At 38.9% G+C, this 22,698-nt stretch overlaps 2 protein-coding genes across 2 annotated transcripts in view; one reads left to right on the top strand and one right to left on the bottom strand.

The window, feature by feature from the left end:
• LOC116034804 (coxsackievirus and adenovirus receptor homolog) overlaps positions 1-22,698 on the top strand; it is a 92,734-nt gene that overhangs the window by 27,663 nt on the left and 42,373 nt on the right. The window lies entirely within an intron of this gene.
• Positions 1-22,698, bottom strand: part of si:ch211-127i16.2 (probable flavin-containing monoamine oxidase A) — a 54,843-nt gene that overhangs the window by 24,306 nt on the left and 7,839 nt on the right. The window contains exons 7-9 of the mRNA XM_031277540.2: positions 21,898-21,982; positions 12,787-12,887; positions 4,620-4,778 (exon numbers count right to left, since the gene is read on the bottom strand). Coding sequence (XP_031133400.1) covers positions 4,620-4,778; positions 12,787-12,887; positions 21,898-21,982 — 345 coding nt within the window. The remainder of the gene's footprint in view (positions 1-4,619; positions 4,779-12,786; positions 12,888-21,897; positions 21,983-22,698) is intronic.

Genomic DNA, 22,698 nt, shown 5'->3' with positions numbered 1-22,698 from the left:
TAAATATCACATTTTAATATATAATTAATACATCTCTACACTACACTACACTAAATATTTAATTTAAATAATAATAAATTATTAATAAATAACCAGCTTTTCAAAATAACAGTTGAAATGTGCAATTTTAAGCTCATTAATCTATTTGCAAAAAAAGTGCTATAACAGTTTTACTGGCATTGCTCCCATTATCCTCCGTGACACGCACTCTTCCACTTTGCCCGACAACTCTTCTCCAAAACAGCTGTGAGATAACAGAGCTCAGCCCATAGCTTCACACACTCCAGCAGATAGTATGCGTGAAATAAAAACAGGACACGTAATTTCACTGTGTGTAACTACGCTAACTAACCGTGTGTTGTGAACCGCGTGTAGTGATTAAAAAAAAAAAACCAGACAACAGCTGTGTCTCAAAGACCGGGCAGCAACAGCCGGGACGTTGAGAATCCACGCGCGAGAGGTGATGGATAGTTCCAGTCACTTCGTCATGTATTCACTTCGTGGAAACAAGAGAAGAAAGCCTCACTGATGTGAAGAATAGGACAGAGAAACATATATAAATGCTCTCTGCCTGCCGTATGCCAACACTCCGGTAAGTCCACTCACCCCGTCTCTGCCCGGTCGTGCCCCGGCTGCCGCACATTTGTTGACAAACTCCGACGCACACGCGACGGTGAATTGGCGATTGTTCTCACGGACACACGCGCGATATCAACTGGCTACTTATCCTCCAGACAGCGACGGACCACGTCTCTTTTTCTTTCTCTCATTTCGGCCGTGTGGCGTGCGTGCCCGCTTGCGGTGTCAAGCGCGTCCGCACTATTGTCCGAGATTTTTTATTTTTTTTTGACGACCTAGTTAAGGCGGTGGGGTTCCCCAGCTTAGGCGGGCCACCCGACCTGCAAAGTGCTGCGGGAAACCCTGTGATGTGAGCTCTTGTATCTCTCAGGTTGCATGTCACATATGGTGAAAACAGGCAAATGATAGCTTAAGTCATTTATCAATAATCCACTTTGAACAATTTTTTGAACATTATTTGTGACAATATTATCAATTAATGTGGCACACGAGCTAGTAATTCTGCTAGGCTGTGTAATTAAAGAAAAAAGAGATCTTGTATGCAATGCATCTAAGAAATCTGAAGTAAACTTACATTTAGATTGATTGAGAAAATCAATATGGAAATCATCACTTATTAAAAGTGTTTTCTGGTTATTCTGTGTATCAAGTAATTGTTCAAATTTGTCCTGAAAAACATCTATTTTGGATCCTTGAGCTCTATAAATGCAAGCAGCAATCACATTCCTGTTTTTCCCCATATCAATTTCAACAGCTACACATTCAAAGATTCCCTCGATTGCAATAGACATTTTTTCAACAAGATTACATTTCAAATAACTGTCAACATACAATGCCACACCTCCTCCTCTTTTTTTCTGATCTATTTACATGGTATAACTTATATCCTTCTAGTTCAAAGTCTACACCCTTTTCATTACTAATCCATGTTTCAGAAAGTGCTATTATATTAAATCGCCTTGTAAATGTAGTGATATAATCCTTCATTTTATTAAAATTTGCATAAAGACTTCTGATGTTGAAATGAACAAGCGACAGACTGTCCCTTGAATTAACATTTAAATTAAATTCATAGTCAGTATAATATTTAGAAGTGTCACCTGTTTCATTCAACCCATGGCTATCAGGGTCCAGGTCCTTATCAAAATCATGCATGCTTTACTCTCTAGTATCAAATCTTGTCAGTGTTATACTTATCTAGTTTTAAATAATAACAATAAAAAATCTCCATATATCCAAAAATATATTCAAAAGATAGGTAGAAAACAAAATATTGGTGATTGAACATTCCCTTCCCACTCTTCCCCCACTCATCCCACCCCCCTCCCAGCTCCCACCACCCCCCCATACATAAAATAAGTCAGCGCTCATAATAGATCCACTCTCCCAGGAATTTTATCAAAATGACAGTCGTTATGACAAACCAAAACAACAACAACAAAAAAAAGGGGGGTCACTGCGCTGGAGTTACTTTAATCCTCTATAGTTTAAATGAAAAGCTCAGCCTTACTTGCGTCTTGAAATAAATGCTTGGCATTCCCTTTGGTGAGTTTTATTGTCGCTGGGTACAGAAGGTAAGCCTGAAACCCCTTTATACGGGCTTCATGCATCATCTTGTAGCATAATTTACGACGCTTCAAGGTGGCCTCGCTGTAGTCCGCTGCAAACTGAAGTTGAATATTAGCCACTTCAGAGCGATTTTTCCTGGATTCTTTGAGAATACGATCCCTGTCGATTTACCGGAGACATCTAACAATCAGCGGCCGTGGTCTCTGCAGCTCACTCCCCGTGCCTCGCTCAGGCAGGCGTCCAAGCCGGTGACATCGCATCAGCTCCGGGCAGGCGTCGGCGAGAGCAGGAAACCACTTGGGAAGGTGCTCTCACAGGTAATCCAGAGCATTTGCACCTTCAACTCCTTCTTTTAGATTAAATATAAGAAGATTATCTCGTCGTGCGCGATCCTCCATTTCTGTGAGTTTTGCTTGATATTTGTGCATTGTTTCCACACACTGTGAGACAGTTTGTTCAGCCTCACTCACATGCTCTTTTAACTGGGTTGTATCTAAGAGTATTATCCATATTTCCGTGTGCTTGGATAAAGTTTTTCCTTCGTCACCAGAGCAATCCCAGAAGTGTATAGACTACTGAAGTGTAGAAATGTGACCTTATCAATTGGCAACCTGGGCATTAAGGGATATTAGGCTTGTATGAATCCTTAATAAGTTGCAGATTTTTTTTTTATCAACACTTGATATTGTATTATGCGATAATACAATAACTTAGTCAATTTGAGTACCTCAGTGCCTCAGCAAATAGTACTGCAAAAAATGTAATTGAAAGACTGCAGCATTGAGTTGAAAAACCCATTTTCTATATTAACCAAAGTAATAGTTATTAAAAGCTGGCAGGAGCAACCACTGTTCTCCTCAGTCTATGTGCTGTGCTGTTCTCGCATACAATATTCATCATGCTGCCAATGACAATGCACACTATTTTGCATTTGTGTCCATACAAATTGTTAACCAGGCGTAACCCTAAACATGCATGATAAAGGGTTAAAGTTAAAATCCAGTACAGTAGTACTGTATATCCAGGAGGAGACATAGTTTGTATATAATGTACACGTACTATATATTGGAATTTGAACAGATAATAAGACCTATGTCTAATGAAACTACCAGACTTCAGAGTTAAGCTATTGAAAACTATGACATCTCACTTGATAATAGAATATGTCATACCCGTCCACAATTTGGCATATCCCAGCTGAATCCATCCATCCATCCACCCAGCCACCCATCCATCCAGCCAGCCATCCATATATATATATATATATATATATATATATTATACTAGGGCTGTCAATCGATTAATAAAATTTATCTAATTAATTACAGACTCTGTGATTAATTAAGCGAAATGAATCGCATACATAATTAACGGTGCCTGAACTGATACTTTTTAAGAAAGTAAAAAAAGAAAAGAAAACAAAAGGGTACTAAACAACAGTTGGTGACATTAAAGAACGGCTTGTTTATTGCTAAGGCCATATGGTCAAAATTAAATGATTTAATAATAATGTATAACAATAACTTATTTCACTAGTAAATTGCTGTTGAACGACAAAAACAACCACCAAGGACATTTACAATAACTTCAAATGCACCACGAAGCTGTAGTTTACCAGTTTCATTGAACGCACCGTCTGTGTTGTTTTTCTGACGGCAGCTCGGCAGCTCCAGATTGTTACATACCGGTGTTGAGTCACAGTCCTCTACAGTAAAACACAGTCAAACTTTACACCGTTCAGCGTTAGCTGTCAGCATTGTAACCGTGTTTAATCCAGCTACTAGCTAGCGGTAGGCTAACGTTAGCTGCTGTCGAGTATAGTGTTAACTAGCTAGCGGTAGGCTAACGTTAGCTGCTGTCAAGTATAGTGTTAACTAGCGTCACATGCAGCGGTGTTTGTGTTGCCTGTATCGTCTTCAGAGCACCAGAGAGAAGTGCAGACATATCAGTGGCACCAGATTTCGGTAGCCAGGGTTGGCAGGAAGAAGATTTTTTTTTAAGTAAATTTTCTAGTTCATGATCCAGGCAGACGCATTCTTGTCTCCCTCCTTCATTTTACAGTGGAATGGTGGCTAGAACGGCTCCGGGTCAAACGTCAATATGGAATGGATTAATCGACGTTATTTTTTTTAACGCGTTATTTTTTCTCAGATTAATTAATCGAAATTAACGCGTTATTTTGACAGCCCTAATATATACACACATACCTACCTACCTACCTACCTACCTACATACATACATACATACATATGTGTATGTGTTGTATATCATACTGATGATGGACAAAATATGCTTCAATTACCTTTTCCATTTACCATTTCTACGCATTATGAATTAAAATGAGATTATAATGAATCACAATTAAAATACTAACTGATGGCACGAGACATTGCTGTGTTACAAGCATAGATTATAACATGTTTAAATAATAGATAAATTCTTTCATTGTATTTACATTGATGACCCATTACCTCCTCGGAGCTCCATCGAGAAGCCTGCTGGCCGGCAATGAAGCCTACCAAAGCAGCATTACCGCTGGGGCTGGTGGCATCAAATGTAACACAGAATGGACACTCACTGGAGGATCCTGCCACTATTTCTCCAGAGAAGCCCTTCTCCTTCCAAAAAGCCTGAAGAGAAACAGACAGTTCACAGCTTCATCATATTTGATTTGTTTTCACTTTATTATCAGAAAATATTTCCCAAATTTGTCTTTCATTGCAAGATGTACACTGTTTTACATAAATACAAAAAAAAAAAACAATACACTTAATTTATCCAAACAACAAAACCATATTACAAACATATATCACATCAGACATTATGAAAAGTGGATGCAGTGCAAACAATTTAATCTCTCCGTTTTACATTCAGTGTTCAACTCAGGTACACTGATGCCTACTTAGAGCCTAAACTTTTGAGGAACAAAAGAGTTCCTCAAACTGTGTAATCGAGCCTTTGGGAATCTGGATCCTTTTTGTGATGACAAAAGCTGATATTCTTTAAATAAATGCGTGCGTGTGTGGTAAGTCGTCTCCTTTCAGTTCACACTCTATATGTAGCCTGCTGGCAACCTTGCTGCCTACCTTGCTGCTTCATGTAATAATTTGATGAACCTGCAACCAAGGCTTTTGGTCAATACAAACTGTTTTAAGAGAGCATCAAATGACACTATACTGTGACATTTTTTATTCATGCATATACTCATTTTGTGACTTAAAATAATGTCAGCAATCTTTGTATCACTACTGTGTGTGTGTGTGTGTGTGTGTGTGTGTGTGTGTGTGTGTGTGTGTGTGTGTGTACGCAGGCTGCATATGTATTTGAATAATGTGCTCATTTATCCACCCATGCAAATTTACTCTGTATCTCTATAACGTTAAGGTTGGGGTATTTGTGAGTCTGATTGTTACATTTATTTCTGCATGTTACTTTCATTTTGCTTCTTTTTTATCCTAAATAAATACTTGATTTGATAAATAAGTATTGAGGAAAATAATTAAATATCCCAGTTGTCTTGCATTAGTCTTGCCTAGTTATTAGTTTGAAGAAATTTAGGAGAGAACGCAAAAGAACAACTGAACTTACAGTAAACAATTAGTAGGGTAAAAAAGTAAATTAATTTATGTTGCACTGTGCTTTAGGGCTGCAGCTATGGATGGTAATGATTAACCGTCAACCGACAATTTTGACTGATTAATACTATCAATCAAAATCAATATCATTAAAACGAATAAAAACGTAATTAAAAAAAAATTTTGATAAAAGAAAAATAGTTTTACAATGTACACTTAGCTGCTTAACTATTTCTCAACTTGTTTTTTCTGCTAAGTTCTTGGCTCTCTGCTGGACAGATGACACATGCCACTATATTGATGAGGGCTGCCGGGTTAACTTGGCCATCCCTCATAAACACATCTGTAACACATCTTTGCTATGGTGACGCACCATCCTTTTTGTTTTATTCAAATATTTTCTTCCAGGCCAGACCCATCCATTTTATGTACATGACATCTGTCCTAAGATAACTGAAGTTAATGGAGGCTAATTTGAGTAATCAACAAGCAGGAAGTATTATGGCATACCTTCGTCCTACTCTAGACCTTAGGAGCCACTCTGATGAGAAGAGGCACTTCCAGGCAATACACAGCATGCTGGACAAGGTTGCAGTTCTGCAAACACACAGTGTTCTAGTCTCAGCTGTCCCAGCTGGTCATAATTTGGATATTGTTTGACCTTGTTCAGATAGTCATAAATGGATCTTTATACCTCATGCCAGGACACCTGCTGCTGTCTTTAACCTGACCTGTCACCACATAAAAACAGGTTCCTTCAGGCTTTAGGATTTGCTGATGTTCAGTCTTTTACATCCAGTCTTCAGACTTACTTCCAGATTCAACTGCTGTAGATATGCCCTGACAAATTACCCAGCATTGGTGAGTGTTGCCAGAGGTAAGTGAAGGGACAGATGTGATGCCCAGCCTGAGGCTGCCTCTTATGACTTGGATCATGAGAGGGACAAGCTGGTACTTCTAGGATTGTCCCCCCCAATGTGGAGAAGATAATCCAAGGCAGCAAAGCAGACTCAACTATTCATGCTGAAAATGCAGAGTCCATGGGCTTGCACAAGTGATGTGACAGGAGTGTTCCAGTGAACTGCTCAGTCAGCTCAGTATTCTCTTTCATTATATATTCTACTAGAGAGGTGTCTGCTGCCATCTGCTATCAAAGTGTCTCAGTGATTTTCATCAGTGTCCAGTAATAACTCACTTTAGCTCTCCCTGCATTTGGCATAGCTGTCAGTTCTTGATGTACTTTAAATAAAGCTGTGCTATGCACTGCCGTTTTTATTCTATACAGGAATAATTTCCATTCATCTAAACTCAGTGGGCCTGAGTGATGTTACACTCAGAGCTTTATCGCACAGTTACCTTTTACATGATGTCATTGTTGTTTTTATAGATGAGGTCATTTAAATCTAGATTGACCCGATTCAGTGGCATTTTAAAACACCAACTACCTCAGAATATTGTTATGAACTGAAGTACTTTTGAAAAGTGATGCAAAGATCTGTCCTATAAGGGTAAGGTGATATTGTTTCTGCGAAAAATAGATTCTAGAATCTTAGATCTTATAGCCCTAGATGGCCACTGGATGTCGTTTTGTTAGAGGACATCTCACGTCACCTTGTGTAATTCATACTAGAGTGATGGTTGAACAAATTTGTTCAACCATTCACACTAGATCACCAACTGCATTATTAAACAAGGGGGTTGCAGTTTTAACAGGGGCAGTGACGTCACCCTGCCACCACTCAGATTCTGATTGCTAACTCAGCTGTCTTCATATAGTGGCTTAGTCTTGGATGCGTCTTCATCTCAAAGCTTTTGCAGGTAAATGAGGTGCAAACAAATTACCTAATTTCTCTCAGAACATAACGTTGGGAAATATGGACTTGAGTATTTTGATATTTTTCCCTTTGGATTATTTTAAGGTGAAAGACCCTGTGTGAATAGTTTTTTAAATAAATAAAATGATTACTTAAAGCAACACATCACAATAATTTAACATTCAATGCCATTGTGATAAAACATTATTGCCCCTTAGGCTTAATAAATGTAAATAAGTACAACGGGATGTTTCCTGTAGAAACTGATCAGTCTCTCACCACACTGTGGAGGTATTTGGCCCACTCTTTTCATGCGAGACCTGCTTCCAGTCAATGACATTTGTGGGTTTTCAAGCATGAGCTTTTCTCAAGTCCTGATAGTACACCACAAGGGACCTTGGCCCTGGTGAAAGGGCCTCCGGATCGGTGGACTTTGTTCTGCTCAATAACCTTTTTACAAGTTGCTTTTGACCATGGCCAATGTGCTTCTTTACCCAGTTGCTGACACTTGACACTTTTGAAGGCAATTGCTGAGGTTTGTAAGATATGTTAGGAAGGACTGGCTGTAATCAGATCTGATTGTTAGTCAATGTATTCAAACAGCCCTAAACAGCCTTTATCTTTAAGTCGTAGGGGTGCAATATAAGTATATAAGTAAGATAGCAGTCAGTCAAGTGTGAGTCTACAACTTTGGAAAAGTCCAGATATTTGAATTCAGCCTAAGTCAATGTTGGACACTTAAGCGTACAGCGTGTCCCTGCCATAGACACTACATCTTTTCTTTATTTGTGGAAATCTTTGAGGAAAATATATTGCATACATTTACACATTCAGAATTTGGACACTAAAATAAAATGGAGAGTAAATGTAACTCATATAGTAAATATGGAGAGATTTCAGACAGCCTGTGTGACTTTGCCTTCAGTCTGTTTCCCGTGTGCATAATTACATCTGATAGTCTGTACCTGTTTTGATTAGTATTTCAGCTCTTTGTTGTCAGTCTTGGCTTAGGCTTAATTTCACTTCACCTTTATCAGTGTTTAGTGTCAGGATGCACCGATCTGATACTGATATTGGATATCGGGCAGATACTGACTCAAATAGCTGGATCTGGTATTGGTGACAATTAGGCCTGGCTTTCGAACATTAAAAATCCATGAAGCACCTTTTACATGTGTTTAAGTAATGTAGTTAGTCCGTCTGTGGTGTTTACTCTACTATGGTGCTTTGTTTATTTAGTAACGTTACCGTAAAAGACGATGCTGTAGCAGGAAATGGACGTGATTCATAAGCGTTAACATTATGCTAACGTAGTTCCACGGTGATTTGTGCTTTTATTTTTCTGATCTGTACAGAACAACTTATTTGCTAACTTTTGCTAAGGTCCTAAGGGGTATGACTGTTGATGGCAATTGTTGATTTTACTTAGATGTGCCAAATTAAGTGATTATTGGTCGGACTGTTTAGCTAATGCTATGCTAGCGGCAGCTGTCACTTGTTGCCATAGCAACTCCAAACGTCTTGGGCTGTAGCCCAAGCCCCCAGGAAGAGCGTCATGTCTTAAAGCCACCATGGGCTTAGCGGATAAGGGTGGAACTGTACCCCATGGCCCAGAAAGAGTTTTCACATAGACTTTGCATGGCGAAAGAAACTTCTATATTTCAGCGCATCATTTTTTTTGGGGTGCATCAACTTACCAGCCCGAACACTTAAAAGGTCCTTGTTTAAAACGTCATGTTTTTAACATTTTTAACATTTACTAGTAGCCGAATCCAGAGTTATTAAACTAGGCATGATGAACGGCGCATAATGGACGCAAGCAGACTGCACTGCGCATGCTCATATGGCGGTTCTCCCGAGGTCCTGTAGCTGTGATAATGGATAATGCTAACACTAATGGTTGTAATTCACCATGTGTTCTATTAATACATTCATGGTATGTATGCTGTAAAGCCTGTAACGTGGATGAGAGTTGAAGCCATGGATGTTATTAAGAGAAGCTCTGTTCACGAAGCTGCAGGCTAACCGTAGGAGTTAGCACTAGCTAGTAGCTAGCTAGCTAGCTAGTAGCACGACATAATAATTACATCTCCTTGGTTGTCTAAATACATCCATCATTTATTTAGATAAGCATGTAAACGATCGGGCACAACGAAAACACATTTAGCGTTAGTGAATATTTTATACAATGAAACGGCGAGTTCATGAGTTCGCCACTTGTAAGAGACTCGAGAGAGAAGCTCATGAATGAGCATGTTGCTACGACAACACAAACTGTTGCTAGTGCGCATGTCCATCATGACGTCATGGGCCAGTCAACGCGGAAGATCCGAGCTCCATGTTTGCTTTATGCGCTTTTGAGCACTCTCATTGGAATGAATGGGGCTTCCCGCCGAATGCTGTATCCAGTTCTCTTAATACATCCATGCTATAGCCGTATAAAGCCAGAGAAATTAAACATGCTCTGTTTTTTGTTCATGATTAATGCTTTGTTTTTTATTGACGGGAATAAAGCTCTGTTTTTAATTTTTTGTTAATTTAAAAAAAAATACAATGTTTTATGATAATAAAGAGGCGTGGTTTACTTTGTTGGCTGTGAACCTGTGTATCTGGGTCATATAACAGTGATATATAACAAAAGATGTATCCTGAGATTTATTTAAACTTTAATTTGTTTGAAAAAGTAATACAAAAATAAATGAATTATGTCACTAAAAGAGACAATAATATTGTTATCGCAATTATTTCTGAGACAATTAATTGTCCAGCAAAATTTGGAATTTTTACAGGCCTAGTGACAATGGGGCTGATCTATTCAATTTAATTCTATGTTTATATATACACTCAGCAAAAAAGAAACATCCTGTCACTTTCAATTGCTTTTATATTTTAAGCAAACTTAACATGTGCAAATATTTGTATGAACATTAAAAGAGTTAACAACTAACACATAAACTGAACAATTTTCACAGACATGTGACTAACAGAAATGGAATAATGTGTCCCTGAACAAAGGGGGGGTCAAAATCAAAAGTAGCCCTCAGTATCTGGTGTGGCCACCAGCTGCATTAAGTACTGCAGTGCATCTTCTCCTCATGTACTGCACCAGACTGGCTAGTTCTTGCGGTTGTTGTTGCCATCCTGTACCTGTCCCACAGGTGTGATATTTGGATGTACCGATCCTATGCAGGTGTTGTTACACGTGGTCTGCCACTGTGAGGACGATCAGCTGTGCTTCCTGTCTCCCTGGAGTGCTGTCTTAGGCGTCTAAGGACATTGCAATGTATTGCCCTGGCCACATCTGCTGTCCTCATGCCTCCTTGCACCAACTGTGACCTTAATTGCCTACCGCCTGCAAGCTGTTATTGTCTTTTCGACCGTTCAACAGGTGCATGTTCATTAATTGTTTATGGTTCATTGAACAAGCATGGAAAACATTGTTTAAACCCTCTACAATGAAGATCTCTAAAGTTATTTTTATTTTTACAGAAGTATCTTTAAAATACAGTGTCTTGAAAAAGGGGCGTTTCTTTTTTTGCTGAGTTTACTTTATACGGTACATTATATACTGGAATTTGAATTCCTGTTCAAGTTTTGAACAATTTGTCCCTGCATATAAAAGGTATACACTTGTTTACCAAGTTGCTAGTGTATGATTTATTAATAATAAATAACAATGTAGTACATATCTATCTATTTACTTGTTACATTTTGTTTTACAAAATTTGGAAAGCAATGTTTAGGTCAAGCCTGATCACTTCCACACAGTGAGGCATAGCGCTTATTAATTCAGGTATGGAATCGGAGTTCGGTCAGCCGATATCCAAAGACCAGGCATCAAAAGTAGGCTCAGTGAATCCCTACTTTAGTGCACTGGTCTGTAGTATCTTTGTGTTTCTGACCTTGCTTTGTCTATATTTTTTTGCTTTTCGTTCCATCATTGCCTCCCATATGACGGGAATGTTTACACTCATCCACACCGCTAAACCTTCACTTTGCTATTTTAATGTGAAGGTACTGCATGTTTCAGTCACATAAGCCCTACTTCCTGTTTTACACTTTGCATAAACATGTCATATTCATAACTCTAAGTAAGCTTTCAAATCATGTAACATACTAAGAAATGGAATATCAAATAAACTATATGATAAATCAGTGACCAATATTTTTCTTGTTTATCAGAATCTAAATGCATCTTGGCAAGACACCAAGGCATAGACCCAAGCACTAATGACTTTGTGTTTATTACAGTAGACACATTTAATCTACTAACAAGGTGCACAAGCATTTTGTTAATTAATTGTGTGGGTGTAAAGTGCAAAATGGAAGATATTAAACAAATCAAATTTCATGTGCTAGGAGCTTTTTCACACAAAGTGTTGAGATCTATAAAGACCTTGTTCCAAATGAGTTGACTGCTGTCTGCTGCTGGCTTTCTTTTTGATAGGTAAACAAATAGCTATTTGAAAACAATTTTTCCTCACTTCTGCTGATGACACTGCTGGGACGCAGTCTTGAATTTTACATGAAAGAAACAGTTGCACGCAGACAATATGATTTTAAATGTATTTCTGGTCCTAAATGGCTGAAAACTACAACTTGATAGTGTGGGGATTATTCAAATGTAGTGGCCCATTTCACCAAATTTGCAACATGAGATCATTTATTTTAACACTTTTCACTAATCAAAACGGCATAACGGAGCAGTTGCAATCCATGCATGAGCATACAATAACCCCATAGGACTTATAAATGTAACTGCAATTTGCATGCAACAATCAATTGTGCAATGTGACGCAGCAGCCATTGCGTGTAAGCAATGCTTGCGATGTGCTTTTGTAAAGTGAGCAGTGCCCCAATGCTGCAACTGTAAAATATCAAATCTGACCAGCATTTAATGTAATTAATTGTAATCGATTGTATTTAGTTTGCAATTCAGCCCCTTACAAATGCTGTTTACTATCTCCCATGAATTGAAATAACTTCACATAACACACCACATAAGTATGGCTAATTTAATAAACCACTATAGTCAACCTTCTTCATAAACTAAATCACTTTTATACTTTATGGAGTTGACATCTACCAAATTATTTAGAGATAAACCCTTTAGGGAAGAAAAATATGTAAATGCTGCAACAACTGTTTAGAAGACAACGAATGATTGTTTAAAACAAATGTTTCTAAATTTGTATCTTTAACATTCAAGCAAACGTGGGTTCAATTGTGATTTATCTTCCGTTACTCACCGTCTGGTAGGTAATAATGAATTTTATCATGTGGCCCACAGGCATGTTCTGGGTAAGAAATTCTCTCTGGCTGGGCAGGGCTGGATGGTAGTGGATCTTTGCTGTGGGGGAAACAAGAGTTCAACATGAATCCCAAAAATGACTTGCTCTTTTTTTAGTTCCATTTAATCCACCTCCCCTGGTCTTACCTGGTGTACTTTACGTATAAATGTTGAAAAAAATCTATGCTTTAATTAAAGACAGAGTAAAAAAGGAAAGACTGATAACACACTTGAGCTAAACCCTCTATTGATCAGGATGAATTTATCTTGAATCATTGACATTAATGGCCTTGCAAAGAAATACCCATGACATGAATAGTACTCTGGCTTTTGCTGTGCTGCAGAGTACTAATCGCAGCACTTACATCTGTAAAAGCTCCATCTCACTGATATGAGAGCAGTCAAGTAACTTCATCAGTACTGTTAGAGGTACTGTATGCCACGCATGCAGAGAAGCCAGACTGTTTCTGTGCCTGCTCTGGCAAGTGAAGTGACATCTGGCCTAAAGCCAGGCTTTTAACGAATGAACCAGTGGAAGATGTGAGACATCATTTAGAAGCTGTCAAGAGCCTGTCAGCAACCTCAAAATAATGCCCTTAATGCTAAACAAAATTGATGAGGCCGAAGCAGTAAAATTGAAAAACAGTGACATGATAAGTGGCTCCAAACTAATTTGACATGGTCACTTAGACGTTCAAATGACAGCACTGTACACATAACATAAGATCTGTCAAGTGGTGTCATATCTATAAAGCTGCTTGTTTTGAAACCAAAGCCACCTACGTTGATGGCAGGAAATGCCTTCTACCTCATTATTTGTTAAATTCTTGATGGCTAAATTAGACGTATTCTGGCATCTTATTCTTTTAAACACTAAAGTGCTCTATAGTGACAACACAGTCATCCACTCTAACATGCACAAATCTGCTGTGACTCTTTCGTGAAACTTCATCACAACTCAGCATCACAGTTAAATCAAGATGATGTGAATAAACAGGTTCAACAGGATGGCAGTTCATATAAACTATGTAAATAAGATTAAGCACACCAATCTGATACTGTGCCCAAAACGTGGCTAGTTGATGAATAGGGACAGAGTACTGCTTATAAACAGACATCAGTGACAAAATAAGAATATTGTCATGCATTTTTTCTGTCATCCAGCAATTTCCAGACTTGTTAAAGGCTCTTACTTTACTTTTGAAGGCACCACAGGTTAATTACTGAGGATTTCTTTTCTGTCAATAGACAGAGAGAGGCGCTTAAAAAATGACAAAATGTCCTCAGCTTCAATACAATTGCTGTTGAGTTGGCATACCTTCAATCTGCACACACAAACATACAAAAAAAGAGGCACACGTGACTTTTTCTGACGCCTGTTATTAAAGAAAATAGCAAACTTCTCCGAAAGTCAAGACAACTTATTTATATAGCACATTTTATACAATGTAAGCTCAATGTGTTTCACACAAAACACTTCTGAACAAAGTAAAATAGAACATATTTAAGTATATCTGTACAAATGTGTCATCCCCTGCCCACCCACCAACATAAACATAACCACCCACACATACCCAAAGAGAGTGAGAGAGAGAGGAATGGATTGTGGGAAAGAGACAGACAGCGATATAGAGGCAAGCTAGCTATAGGCCTGAGAGAACAGGCAGGTCTTAAGCTTGCTTTTAAAAGACAACACAGTTGTGGTACATTGTATATCATGAGGCAGTTTGTCCCAGAGAGTGGGCCCATAATGACTGAATGCACCTTCTCCAGACTTACTACTGATCATGGGTACAGTTAGGAGACCAGCGTCTGATCTAAGAGTTCTGGAGGGTTTGTTAGCAGTGAGCAGGTCAGAGATCCAATTAGGAGCTAGGCCATTTCATGATTTAGAGAGTAGCATATTTACAATTTTAGCCATGCTAGTGGCTTGGAAGGCAGTGTCAGTTGGACGAAATATGGATTCCTCTTGACTTTGGTACCCCCTGACCGTTCATCTAGTGCTACCAGCAGATTGACATTTTTGACATTTGGTGAACTAGCTTGACAAATATTGTATGGATTGTTATGGAATTTGGTACAGATATCAATGGTGCCAAGATGACTTTCCCACAAGTGCCACCATGACGTGGACATTTATGTGAAATGTCTCAACAAACTGCTGGATGGATTGTTGGACGCACAATCATGCCCCACCTCAGGATGAATTGTAATGAATTTGGTGTTCCGCTGACTTTTCCTCCAATGCCATCATCAGCTCAAAATTAGATTTTGTCCAATTCTTAATACTTTATATAGGCCTATCAATGGTATTTTACCAAATACGTGTAAAACTACTAACATTCCCATCATCCTCATCTGTACTTGATAACAAGCAAATGTTAGCACGCTAATATGCTAAACTAAGATTGGGAACATGGTAAATAGTATACATACTCAACATCAGCCTGTTAGCATTTTCCTCGGGAGCATGCCAATGTTCAACAGCTCAAAGGACCACTTAGCATGGCATGGTTATTTCTAAAGGGTTTGACAACTTTTTGTATATTTGCCTTAATCTATCAAAATGTAAACAATAGAATCCCCCAGTACCATAATTCTGATTGACAAATCTTTTGATATGCAGACTAATGCTGCAGCAACTCCTCAATTATGTATGTTTACATTATTTATATGGTCCTACCATTTGGATCTTTTAATATGCAGAGCTACACAACCTTTGACTCAGTTACAACCTATTCATTAATTTATGTATTTTCATAGCCAGCTTTTTTTTAATTTATTTTTTATTATATGAACAATCTCTACGATGGCAATCAGTATCCTGAATTATTAGAGTCAAGGAATCTCTGCTTTATAATTTGCCCAGAGGGGATGAAATGTACAAGTCAAAAAAGGACAGGGTTTATCCTTGGATCAGACATGGAGGAGTAAAAAGTTCCCCCTTAAGGACACTGCTGACACTATCCCCATCTGTGCCATTCTCTGAACTGAAGTACTCTCATTTGACAGTTCATCAGACTGCTTTTTGCATTCTGTCATCTTTGGAAAACAGCTGCAAGTTCAAGGGTGTCTTATGGCTCCGGAGCAATCTGCACAAGTGCTGGTTCCTGACCCTTAACACTCTGACTACGAACATGGCTTCCCCCTGAGTGGTTTCTTTTCAGTCTTTTTAACGCCTTTCCGTCTCTCTTAATCTCTTTTTACTTTCTCCTTTCAGAATACTGTGGCATTTAAATTCTCTCTCACTCCATTGTGTGAATGCTCTCCTGGACAATGTTGACCTTGCTTTCTCAATTTCCTCTGTCACTGACCTGTGAGTTACATCTGTGACAGCCTTCGGCTTCAAAATTTCCATTACTTTCTCACTCTGAACTTTCACCATAGCGCACAGGCACTTTCAGTGCCTTTGACTGTCAGAAGGATGAGAAAAGTAAAACATGAAAACCACTCAAATCAAGACATAACATCAAAGGGACAATGATTCAAAGATGCAGCTTGCGAATGGCAACTTATAAAGAGCGGTGCAAAGAAACTTTAAAAGGTATGAAAAAAGCTAAAGCTAGCTAGAGCGTAAGTTTAGTTCGTGGCTGTGCCTGCATATGCTGTGAAATTGGATCGTCTCTTTCATGCTAAAAAAACAGCAGTGCACAGCATATGATGTAACAGCCTGTTGTGGAGGAGAAGAAGAAGCAATTAGTGTGCGGCTGAGATAATGGTCATGTGAAAAGAGAAAAAGCCTTCACATTAGACTTTAATGTCAACGTTTTAATAAAAAAAAAAAAAGATATAAGAACCTCTTATACCATAACTGTGGACAGGTATCCACAGGGTCATTTCAAAAGGATGAGGTAGTAATGACAGACGGATACCAAAGAAAAAAAGAAAAAAAAGAAATTGCTCTCATTGTCATAAATCTGTAGGACCATCAGAAATAGGCAGCACTATTCACTAACCACTTAATCCAAATGTTAAAGATGGATTCCTGTATCTATGGGCACGTTACATCACAGATCTTTTTATTGAATTACGTACGTAGCCCCTTGACACTTATTGGAATTGAAGGGCTCAGTAGGAGCAGCAGAAACCCTCCCCCATCTCTCCCCACACTGCAGTTCCACCATTACTTAATAATTTCTCCTGTTGGGCTGGACGAAAATAGACTCAAGGAGGATGACCCTTTTGGCTAAATTCCCCCTCATTAGTTTTAGAATTCATTTAACTGAGTTTTAATATTGGATGGCTTTTAATCTCCTATAAATAAATGGCCAATTAAATGTAGCTGGTGGACCACAAACAAAAGATGCATTTCATTTTGACTACTCAAGGCCCTGAAAAAAATCTGTTTCTTATTAAAAGTGATGGAATCTTACATGCACACTATTATGCTGCCAAAGAGTCAAATTGGACTTGGAAGCAGATTAATTGCTGTTATTCATTCATTCATTATATGGGCTTATTTTATTATTATTATTATTATTATTATTAATTGTTGCAGTTTAGACACACCTCTTTAATAATACCGTTGAAAAATGTGCTTGTGATGGTGACACTGTTTCTAAATTCTCAAAATCTGGCCACCAGATAGTATTAACAGGAGTATATAATATACTCACGGAGTAGCCTACATATTTTGGTCACAATTATTTTATTTTAAAGTATCCTAGACAACATGTTTTTGTTAATGTTATGTGTTGACATTAAAAAACCAATAAGCTGACAATACATCTTTATCAATTTCAAACTCTCAAATATCAATATCAGTATTGGCCTCAAAATTCCATTATTGTCAGGCTCCACACAGAAATGACTTTGTAAGAGTTTATAAGAGTATTGAGCATGGTATGTCCTTTTTAAGATTTTAACAGTTTCCATTAATAGAAACAAAACATTGCAAAGGCACATTTACTATATTTGCCTGCTCATCAACACACGCATAATACACACAGCTCAATTCATTTCCACAGAGTTTAAGTTCAGCAAGATAAAAATCACATTAGGTTAGTTATCTTCACAATCACTTCAGCTCCCACTTCATGTTTAATCCCTAAATGAGGCTCCTTTAGCTTCATTCACAGCACAGCAGATACTGGCCTAGAATCCTGGCTCACAGTGTCACTTGGCAAATCAATGCTAATGCACTGCTTACCTGTTTTCTACTTTTGTAAACAAACCTCTGCATTAAAACGTGAGTGGCAGATGTAATAGTTTCCTCACCACTGCCCAAGCCTGCTGTCATTACAGCAGCTCCTCCTCTATGAGAAGATAAATGGCAACATCAGTTATAGCGTTGCTTAGCTGTCTGTCAGGTTCCCTTGCAATCAGATGAAATCCCCCTTTAGTCAGGTACGACTTTTGCAAGTGACGTCAAGAACTTCACCCACTTTACAATAAATATACTTGCACATGCCCACATAGACAAATATGTGCACACACAGCCACACGGTTAGCATGCTCTGCCAGGAACTTTCTACTTGATGCAGAGAGACAGAAAAACACATTGAAACAAAATGTTAATTTAGTAACTGCAGAGCTATCTCTGTAACTACTGCTGAATGTTAGACGATACGCCTAATTGCATTATACTCCAACTGCATGCTGTGCAAACTTAATTGTTTTTTTTTACTATACTCTTTCAAAATGAATATACACTGGGCCTATTTAACAACTAATATATGCACATACTTCAACTACATCTTCAAAATTCCCATTTCTAAGCTCATCCTTTTTTATGCATAGCAATCTCATATGCAGTGAAACCAAACAGTTCATAAATCATTGAGGTGAGTGAGAGAAGTGGTAACAAAAAAAGGTGGGAAAAAAACTGACGGAACTCATTATAAAAGATGGATGGATGAATGGGGAGATAAATCCAGGAGCCAGGAATAGGACAGACGTGATATATTGGAGAACACGCTGCTCATATCCAGCATTTGCTTTTGTGTGTGTGTCAATGCAGTGCTTGGTGTCTTTTGATGCCAAGCACCTCTTGGACCCCAGAGAATATTAATCTCTTTGTTAATTCATCCATCTACTCATTCATTAATTAAAAAGAGAATATTGTCTTGTGAATGAATCAGGAATGTCAGAAACAAACTAATATGAAAATAAAATAAGAAACAAAATATGAGAGGTTATGGATACTGTAAACAATGCTTTACACTTCAACTGTCCAAGGGAGGAATCATCAGGAGTCACTATCAAAATTCAAGCCCCCTCCCCCTGAACTCGAAAGCTGCTCCACTTCACCCACTTCCGAATTAAAATGAAACATGTCACACAGATGACTTGAAGCAGCAATCCTTCCTTTCATTTATTCCTGACTCTTTTTGGGAGAGGTGACATCTTAATCACTGGCCTGACTTTGGCTTTTGAAAGTCCTTTGTGAATCTCCCCACACTGATTTAAGGCCAAAGTGTGGCACTGTGGCATCCGAGCCAGAGCAATCCATGGTCCATACTTCAACACTGCTCCCAAACTTGTCTCATTAAGGATCCTGGCCATGGTCCATGGCTCTAAGTATGAGGCTTTGAGTGACAGATCTGTTGCCAGCTTAGTACAAACAGGCACAGATCCAGTGTAAGCCCCCAGCTTCAGATTCAGCTTCAGCCCCTTCAACCTGGCAAAAACTAGCCCCGGCACCAGCCTCGGTATAGCACGTCTTGGTTTGTGTCCGACTCCTACACGTGGCAAGCACCAGCCAAACAGTCGCCCACTATTTTACCCTGCAGTTGATAGTAAGTTGGAATGCAGGATTTCTATTTTCTGACCAGAAAAAAGTGGATTCTACTCGAGGGTTGGATATGTTTTTCTCAAACTCACTGCCACCACATGATGTCAAATGCACATTGCTGGCCACACAACAGAGTAAACACATATTTCCAGTAATGTATGCTGTTAAATAAATAAAAAGTCTTCAAAGTAGGGCTGTGCAATTAATCTAAATTGTAATCACGATTACGATTTCGTCTCCTAAGGATCACAAAAACAGCTACCTATCGAGAAAAACGATAATTTTGTACATTACGTTTTTTACACCTTTTAAAGGTCCAATGACATGCTATGTTCTGGGAGTCCCAACTCCACTTGCTTCTTGTGGAGTCCACGCTTACATTGCCAGCTGTGTGAAAAGGCCCCGACAATATTACGGCATAGTCCGAGGGCGCGCTCGGTTTTCTGCCTCTGGTCATGCAATGCATTTGTGACAGCCAAGTTTAGATTGTGACCGAACCAGTTAAGCCACGGCCAATGCAGGGACCTGATTGCGGCAGAAATGTTGGCAGTGTTGTCAGGGGTTATGGCTGAAAGTTTTTTCTCGTCAAGTTGCCAGTCCTGAAGTGCAGCTCTGAGCACAGCAGCAAGATTGTCCGCCGTATGACTCTCAGGAAAATACGTTGTTTGGAGGCATTTGGATTCAAGTTTCCACTCAGGTGTAATGGTGTGGACAGTCAGGGACATATATGGTGTCATGTTAACGGACGACCACATGTCAGTTGTTAAGGAATAACTGTCTGCCTCTGACAGCAGCACTTGAACCTTGTCTCTAACTTTATTATATAAATGTGGGACGGCTGTTTGTGAGAAATCCTTCCGTCCAGGCAGCTCGTACTGGACATCTAGGACCTTTACCATGTCCTTAAAGGACTTTTTTTCTACCGTATGGAAAGAGACCATTTCCTTTGCCAAGTATTTTGCCACTGCATCAGTACAGGTTTTCCAACGGACACTGTCCCTTTTGTACTTTGTTGTTTTCCCAACGGCCCCCATTATCGTCGGCTGCGTATAACTGGCGGTGGACCTAGTTGTTGTTGGTCCTGCATCGGTATCAGCAGGAGGCGTTGAAACTGTTGCACTGAGTGAACTCTGGGCCACATGCATCCTCGCAGCAGTGAGTGGGTGGTTGTTTCGGAGATGCGACCTTAGGTTAGAGGTGTTTCCATCTCTCGCGGTCACCTTTTTATTGTACAATTTACAAATTGCCTCGTCAGTATTTACCGCCTCTCTCTTCTCATTAGGTCGGAACCCGAAATACTGCCAAACTGCAGAAGTGGTGTTCTTCTTCGAGATCAGGTCACTCAGTGCGCGACTTGCCATCTTTCCCCCTCTCTCTCTCTCTCTTTCTCCTCCACACTGTCATGTGATGACAACCACACATAAGCATTTTTAGGCATTAAATAAATTATATTTAATATCTAATCCTTGTCTCCTATATAAGTGCATTGCATGTTTTTTTTTAATGACTTATTGAAATTGATACGGTTGCTATTTTTAAGACCCCGCGGTATACCCTATTACCGTATTACCGCCCAACCCTAGTGGTGGTCAATATTCATGAAAAAGGACAAGTTTGTGAAGGGCAATACAGAGTTTGATAATGAACAACTACAAACGTTACACACTGGGGCTTTAAGGGAAATTTCACAGTTTAAGGTGTTTTCACTGTTGATTTGTTTAACTGGTTCAGTGTTTTTTAACTTCAAAATTGCAGTATCTTTCCAAAAATCAATAAATAATTGTGTTAAATAATCATGATTTCAATATTGACCAAAATAATTGTGATTATGATATTTTCCATAATCGAGTAGCCCTACTTCGAAGTATTGATTTTTAACATGGCATGCTTTAAATGCTACGTTGGTTCATATAAAACGTTCTGCTTCTCGACAAAAGCAACACTTACTGCAGGGGGTCCATATTTTTCCCTCCTCGGTAGCTCGATTGCAGAGAAGTTGGTAATGACGTATTTGTCACTTTCAACTTCCCACAGCCAACCATAACGAATGTCACATTAGCCCCCCGTTAAAGTTTTGGCCCTAACTCTTGCTCTGGTTCAAAATCCAATCCTGGCAATTCCTCAGCCCATAGCCCGACCTCAGACGGAATTTACTTCAACCGAAGTGACTGCCACACCCCAGAGCCAAAAAGATTTAGGAAAATCAAAGATTTATCTGCATGGATGCACAGTTTCATTACGTCATTGACTGACGTAATGAGTGAGGAGGATATTTGCCTTCTGCATCAGTGAGAATTTCATTTGGCGAGTCGACAGAGGTGGAAGACGCACACTGACCTGCCAAGTGAGGGGGGCTGGTGACAATCACAGCTCTGCACAAGAAGGTGTTGGTGGTGGTTGTCACCTTGGCCCACTCAGCATCCTGTTGAAACACATACACGGAAATACAGCTTTATTTAATAAGCAAGCACATCCTCTCTGGTGGTGTTGAGCTATTTATAAGTGTGATTGGCTGACTGATTTTGGACACAATTTATTTCAAATACGGTACGCACAAACTGTATTTAATTTAATTACTTTATATTACTTCTTTCCAGTAGCTGTCCCCATAGTTTCATAACTATCTTACTGTGCCTATTTGAAATTATATTGACTAAATGACTACCTCTTCGGAGCCAAATTCTGCAATTCTACATACAATTAATGCAGATGTGTGGTAATATGTTTATGCATAAACCTTGAGCCTTTGATGAATTGATTCACGACAAGCGTCATTAAATACCATACAGTACATATCCAGACAGGCTGCTGTGTTCATTAATCATGTATTGAACAGTGAAGGAAACATAGCTTCTTAGGAGATATTTATACATGAGGCCTAGTTTTATAATTTAATCTATTAGATTGTGTTTTGTATTTTCATGGATGTCAATTCTGACAATAGGTATGCTATAACAGAAGGGGATATTGTAGTAATGCAAATAATTTGGTAAAATAAACTTTAAAAGGTGCTTAAATGACATTGTGATGGCAAGATGTTCTACTGTATATTACTGGCTTTTAAATCACTGCAGAGCTCTTGTTTGCCAACTCCCTTGGTCTCACATGCACTAAACTTAAGCCGCTGGTAATAATTAA

The sequence above is a fragment of the Sander lucioperca genome, chromosome 14 (assembly GCF_008315115.2).
Source record: "Sander lucioperca isolate FBNREF2018 chromosome 14, SLUC_FBN_1.2, whole genome shotgun sequence".
Classification (NCBI taxonomy): domain Eukaryota; kingdom Metazoa; phylum Chordata; class Actinopteri; order Perciformes; family Percidae; genus Sander; species Sander lucioperca.
This window is presented reverse-complemented; position numbering and strand designations above follow the sequence as displayed.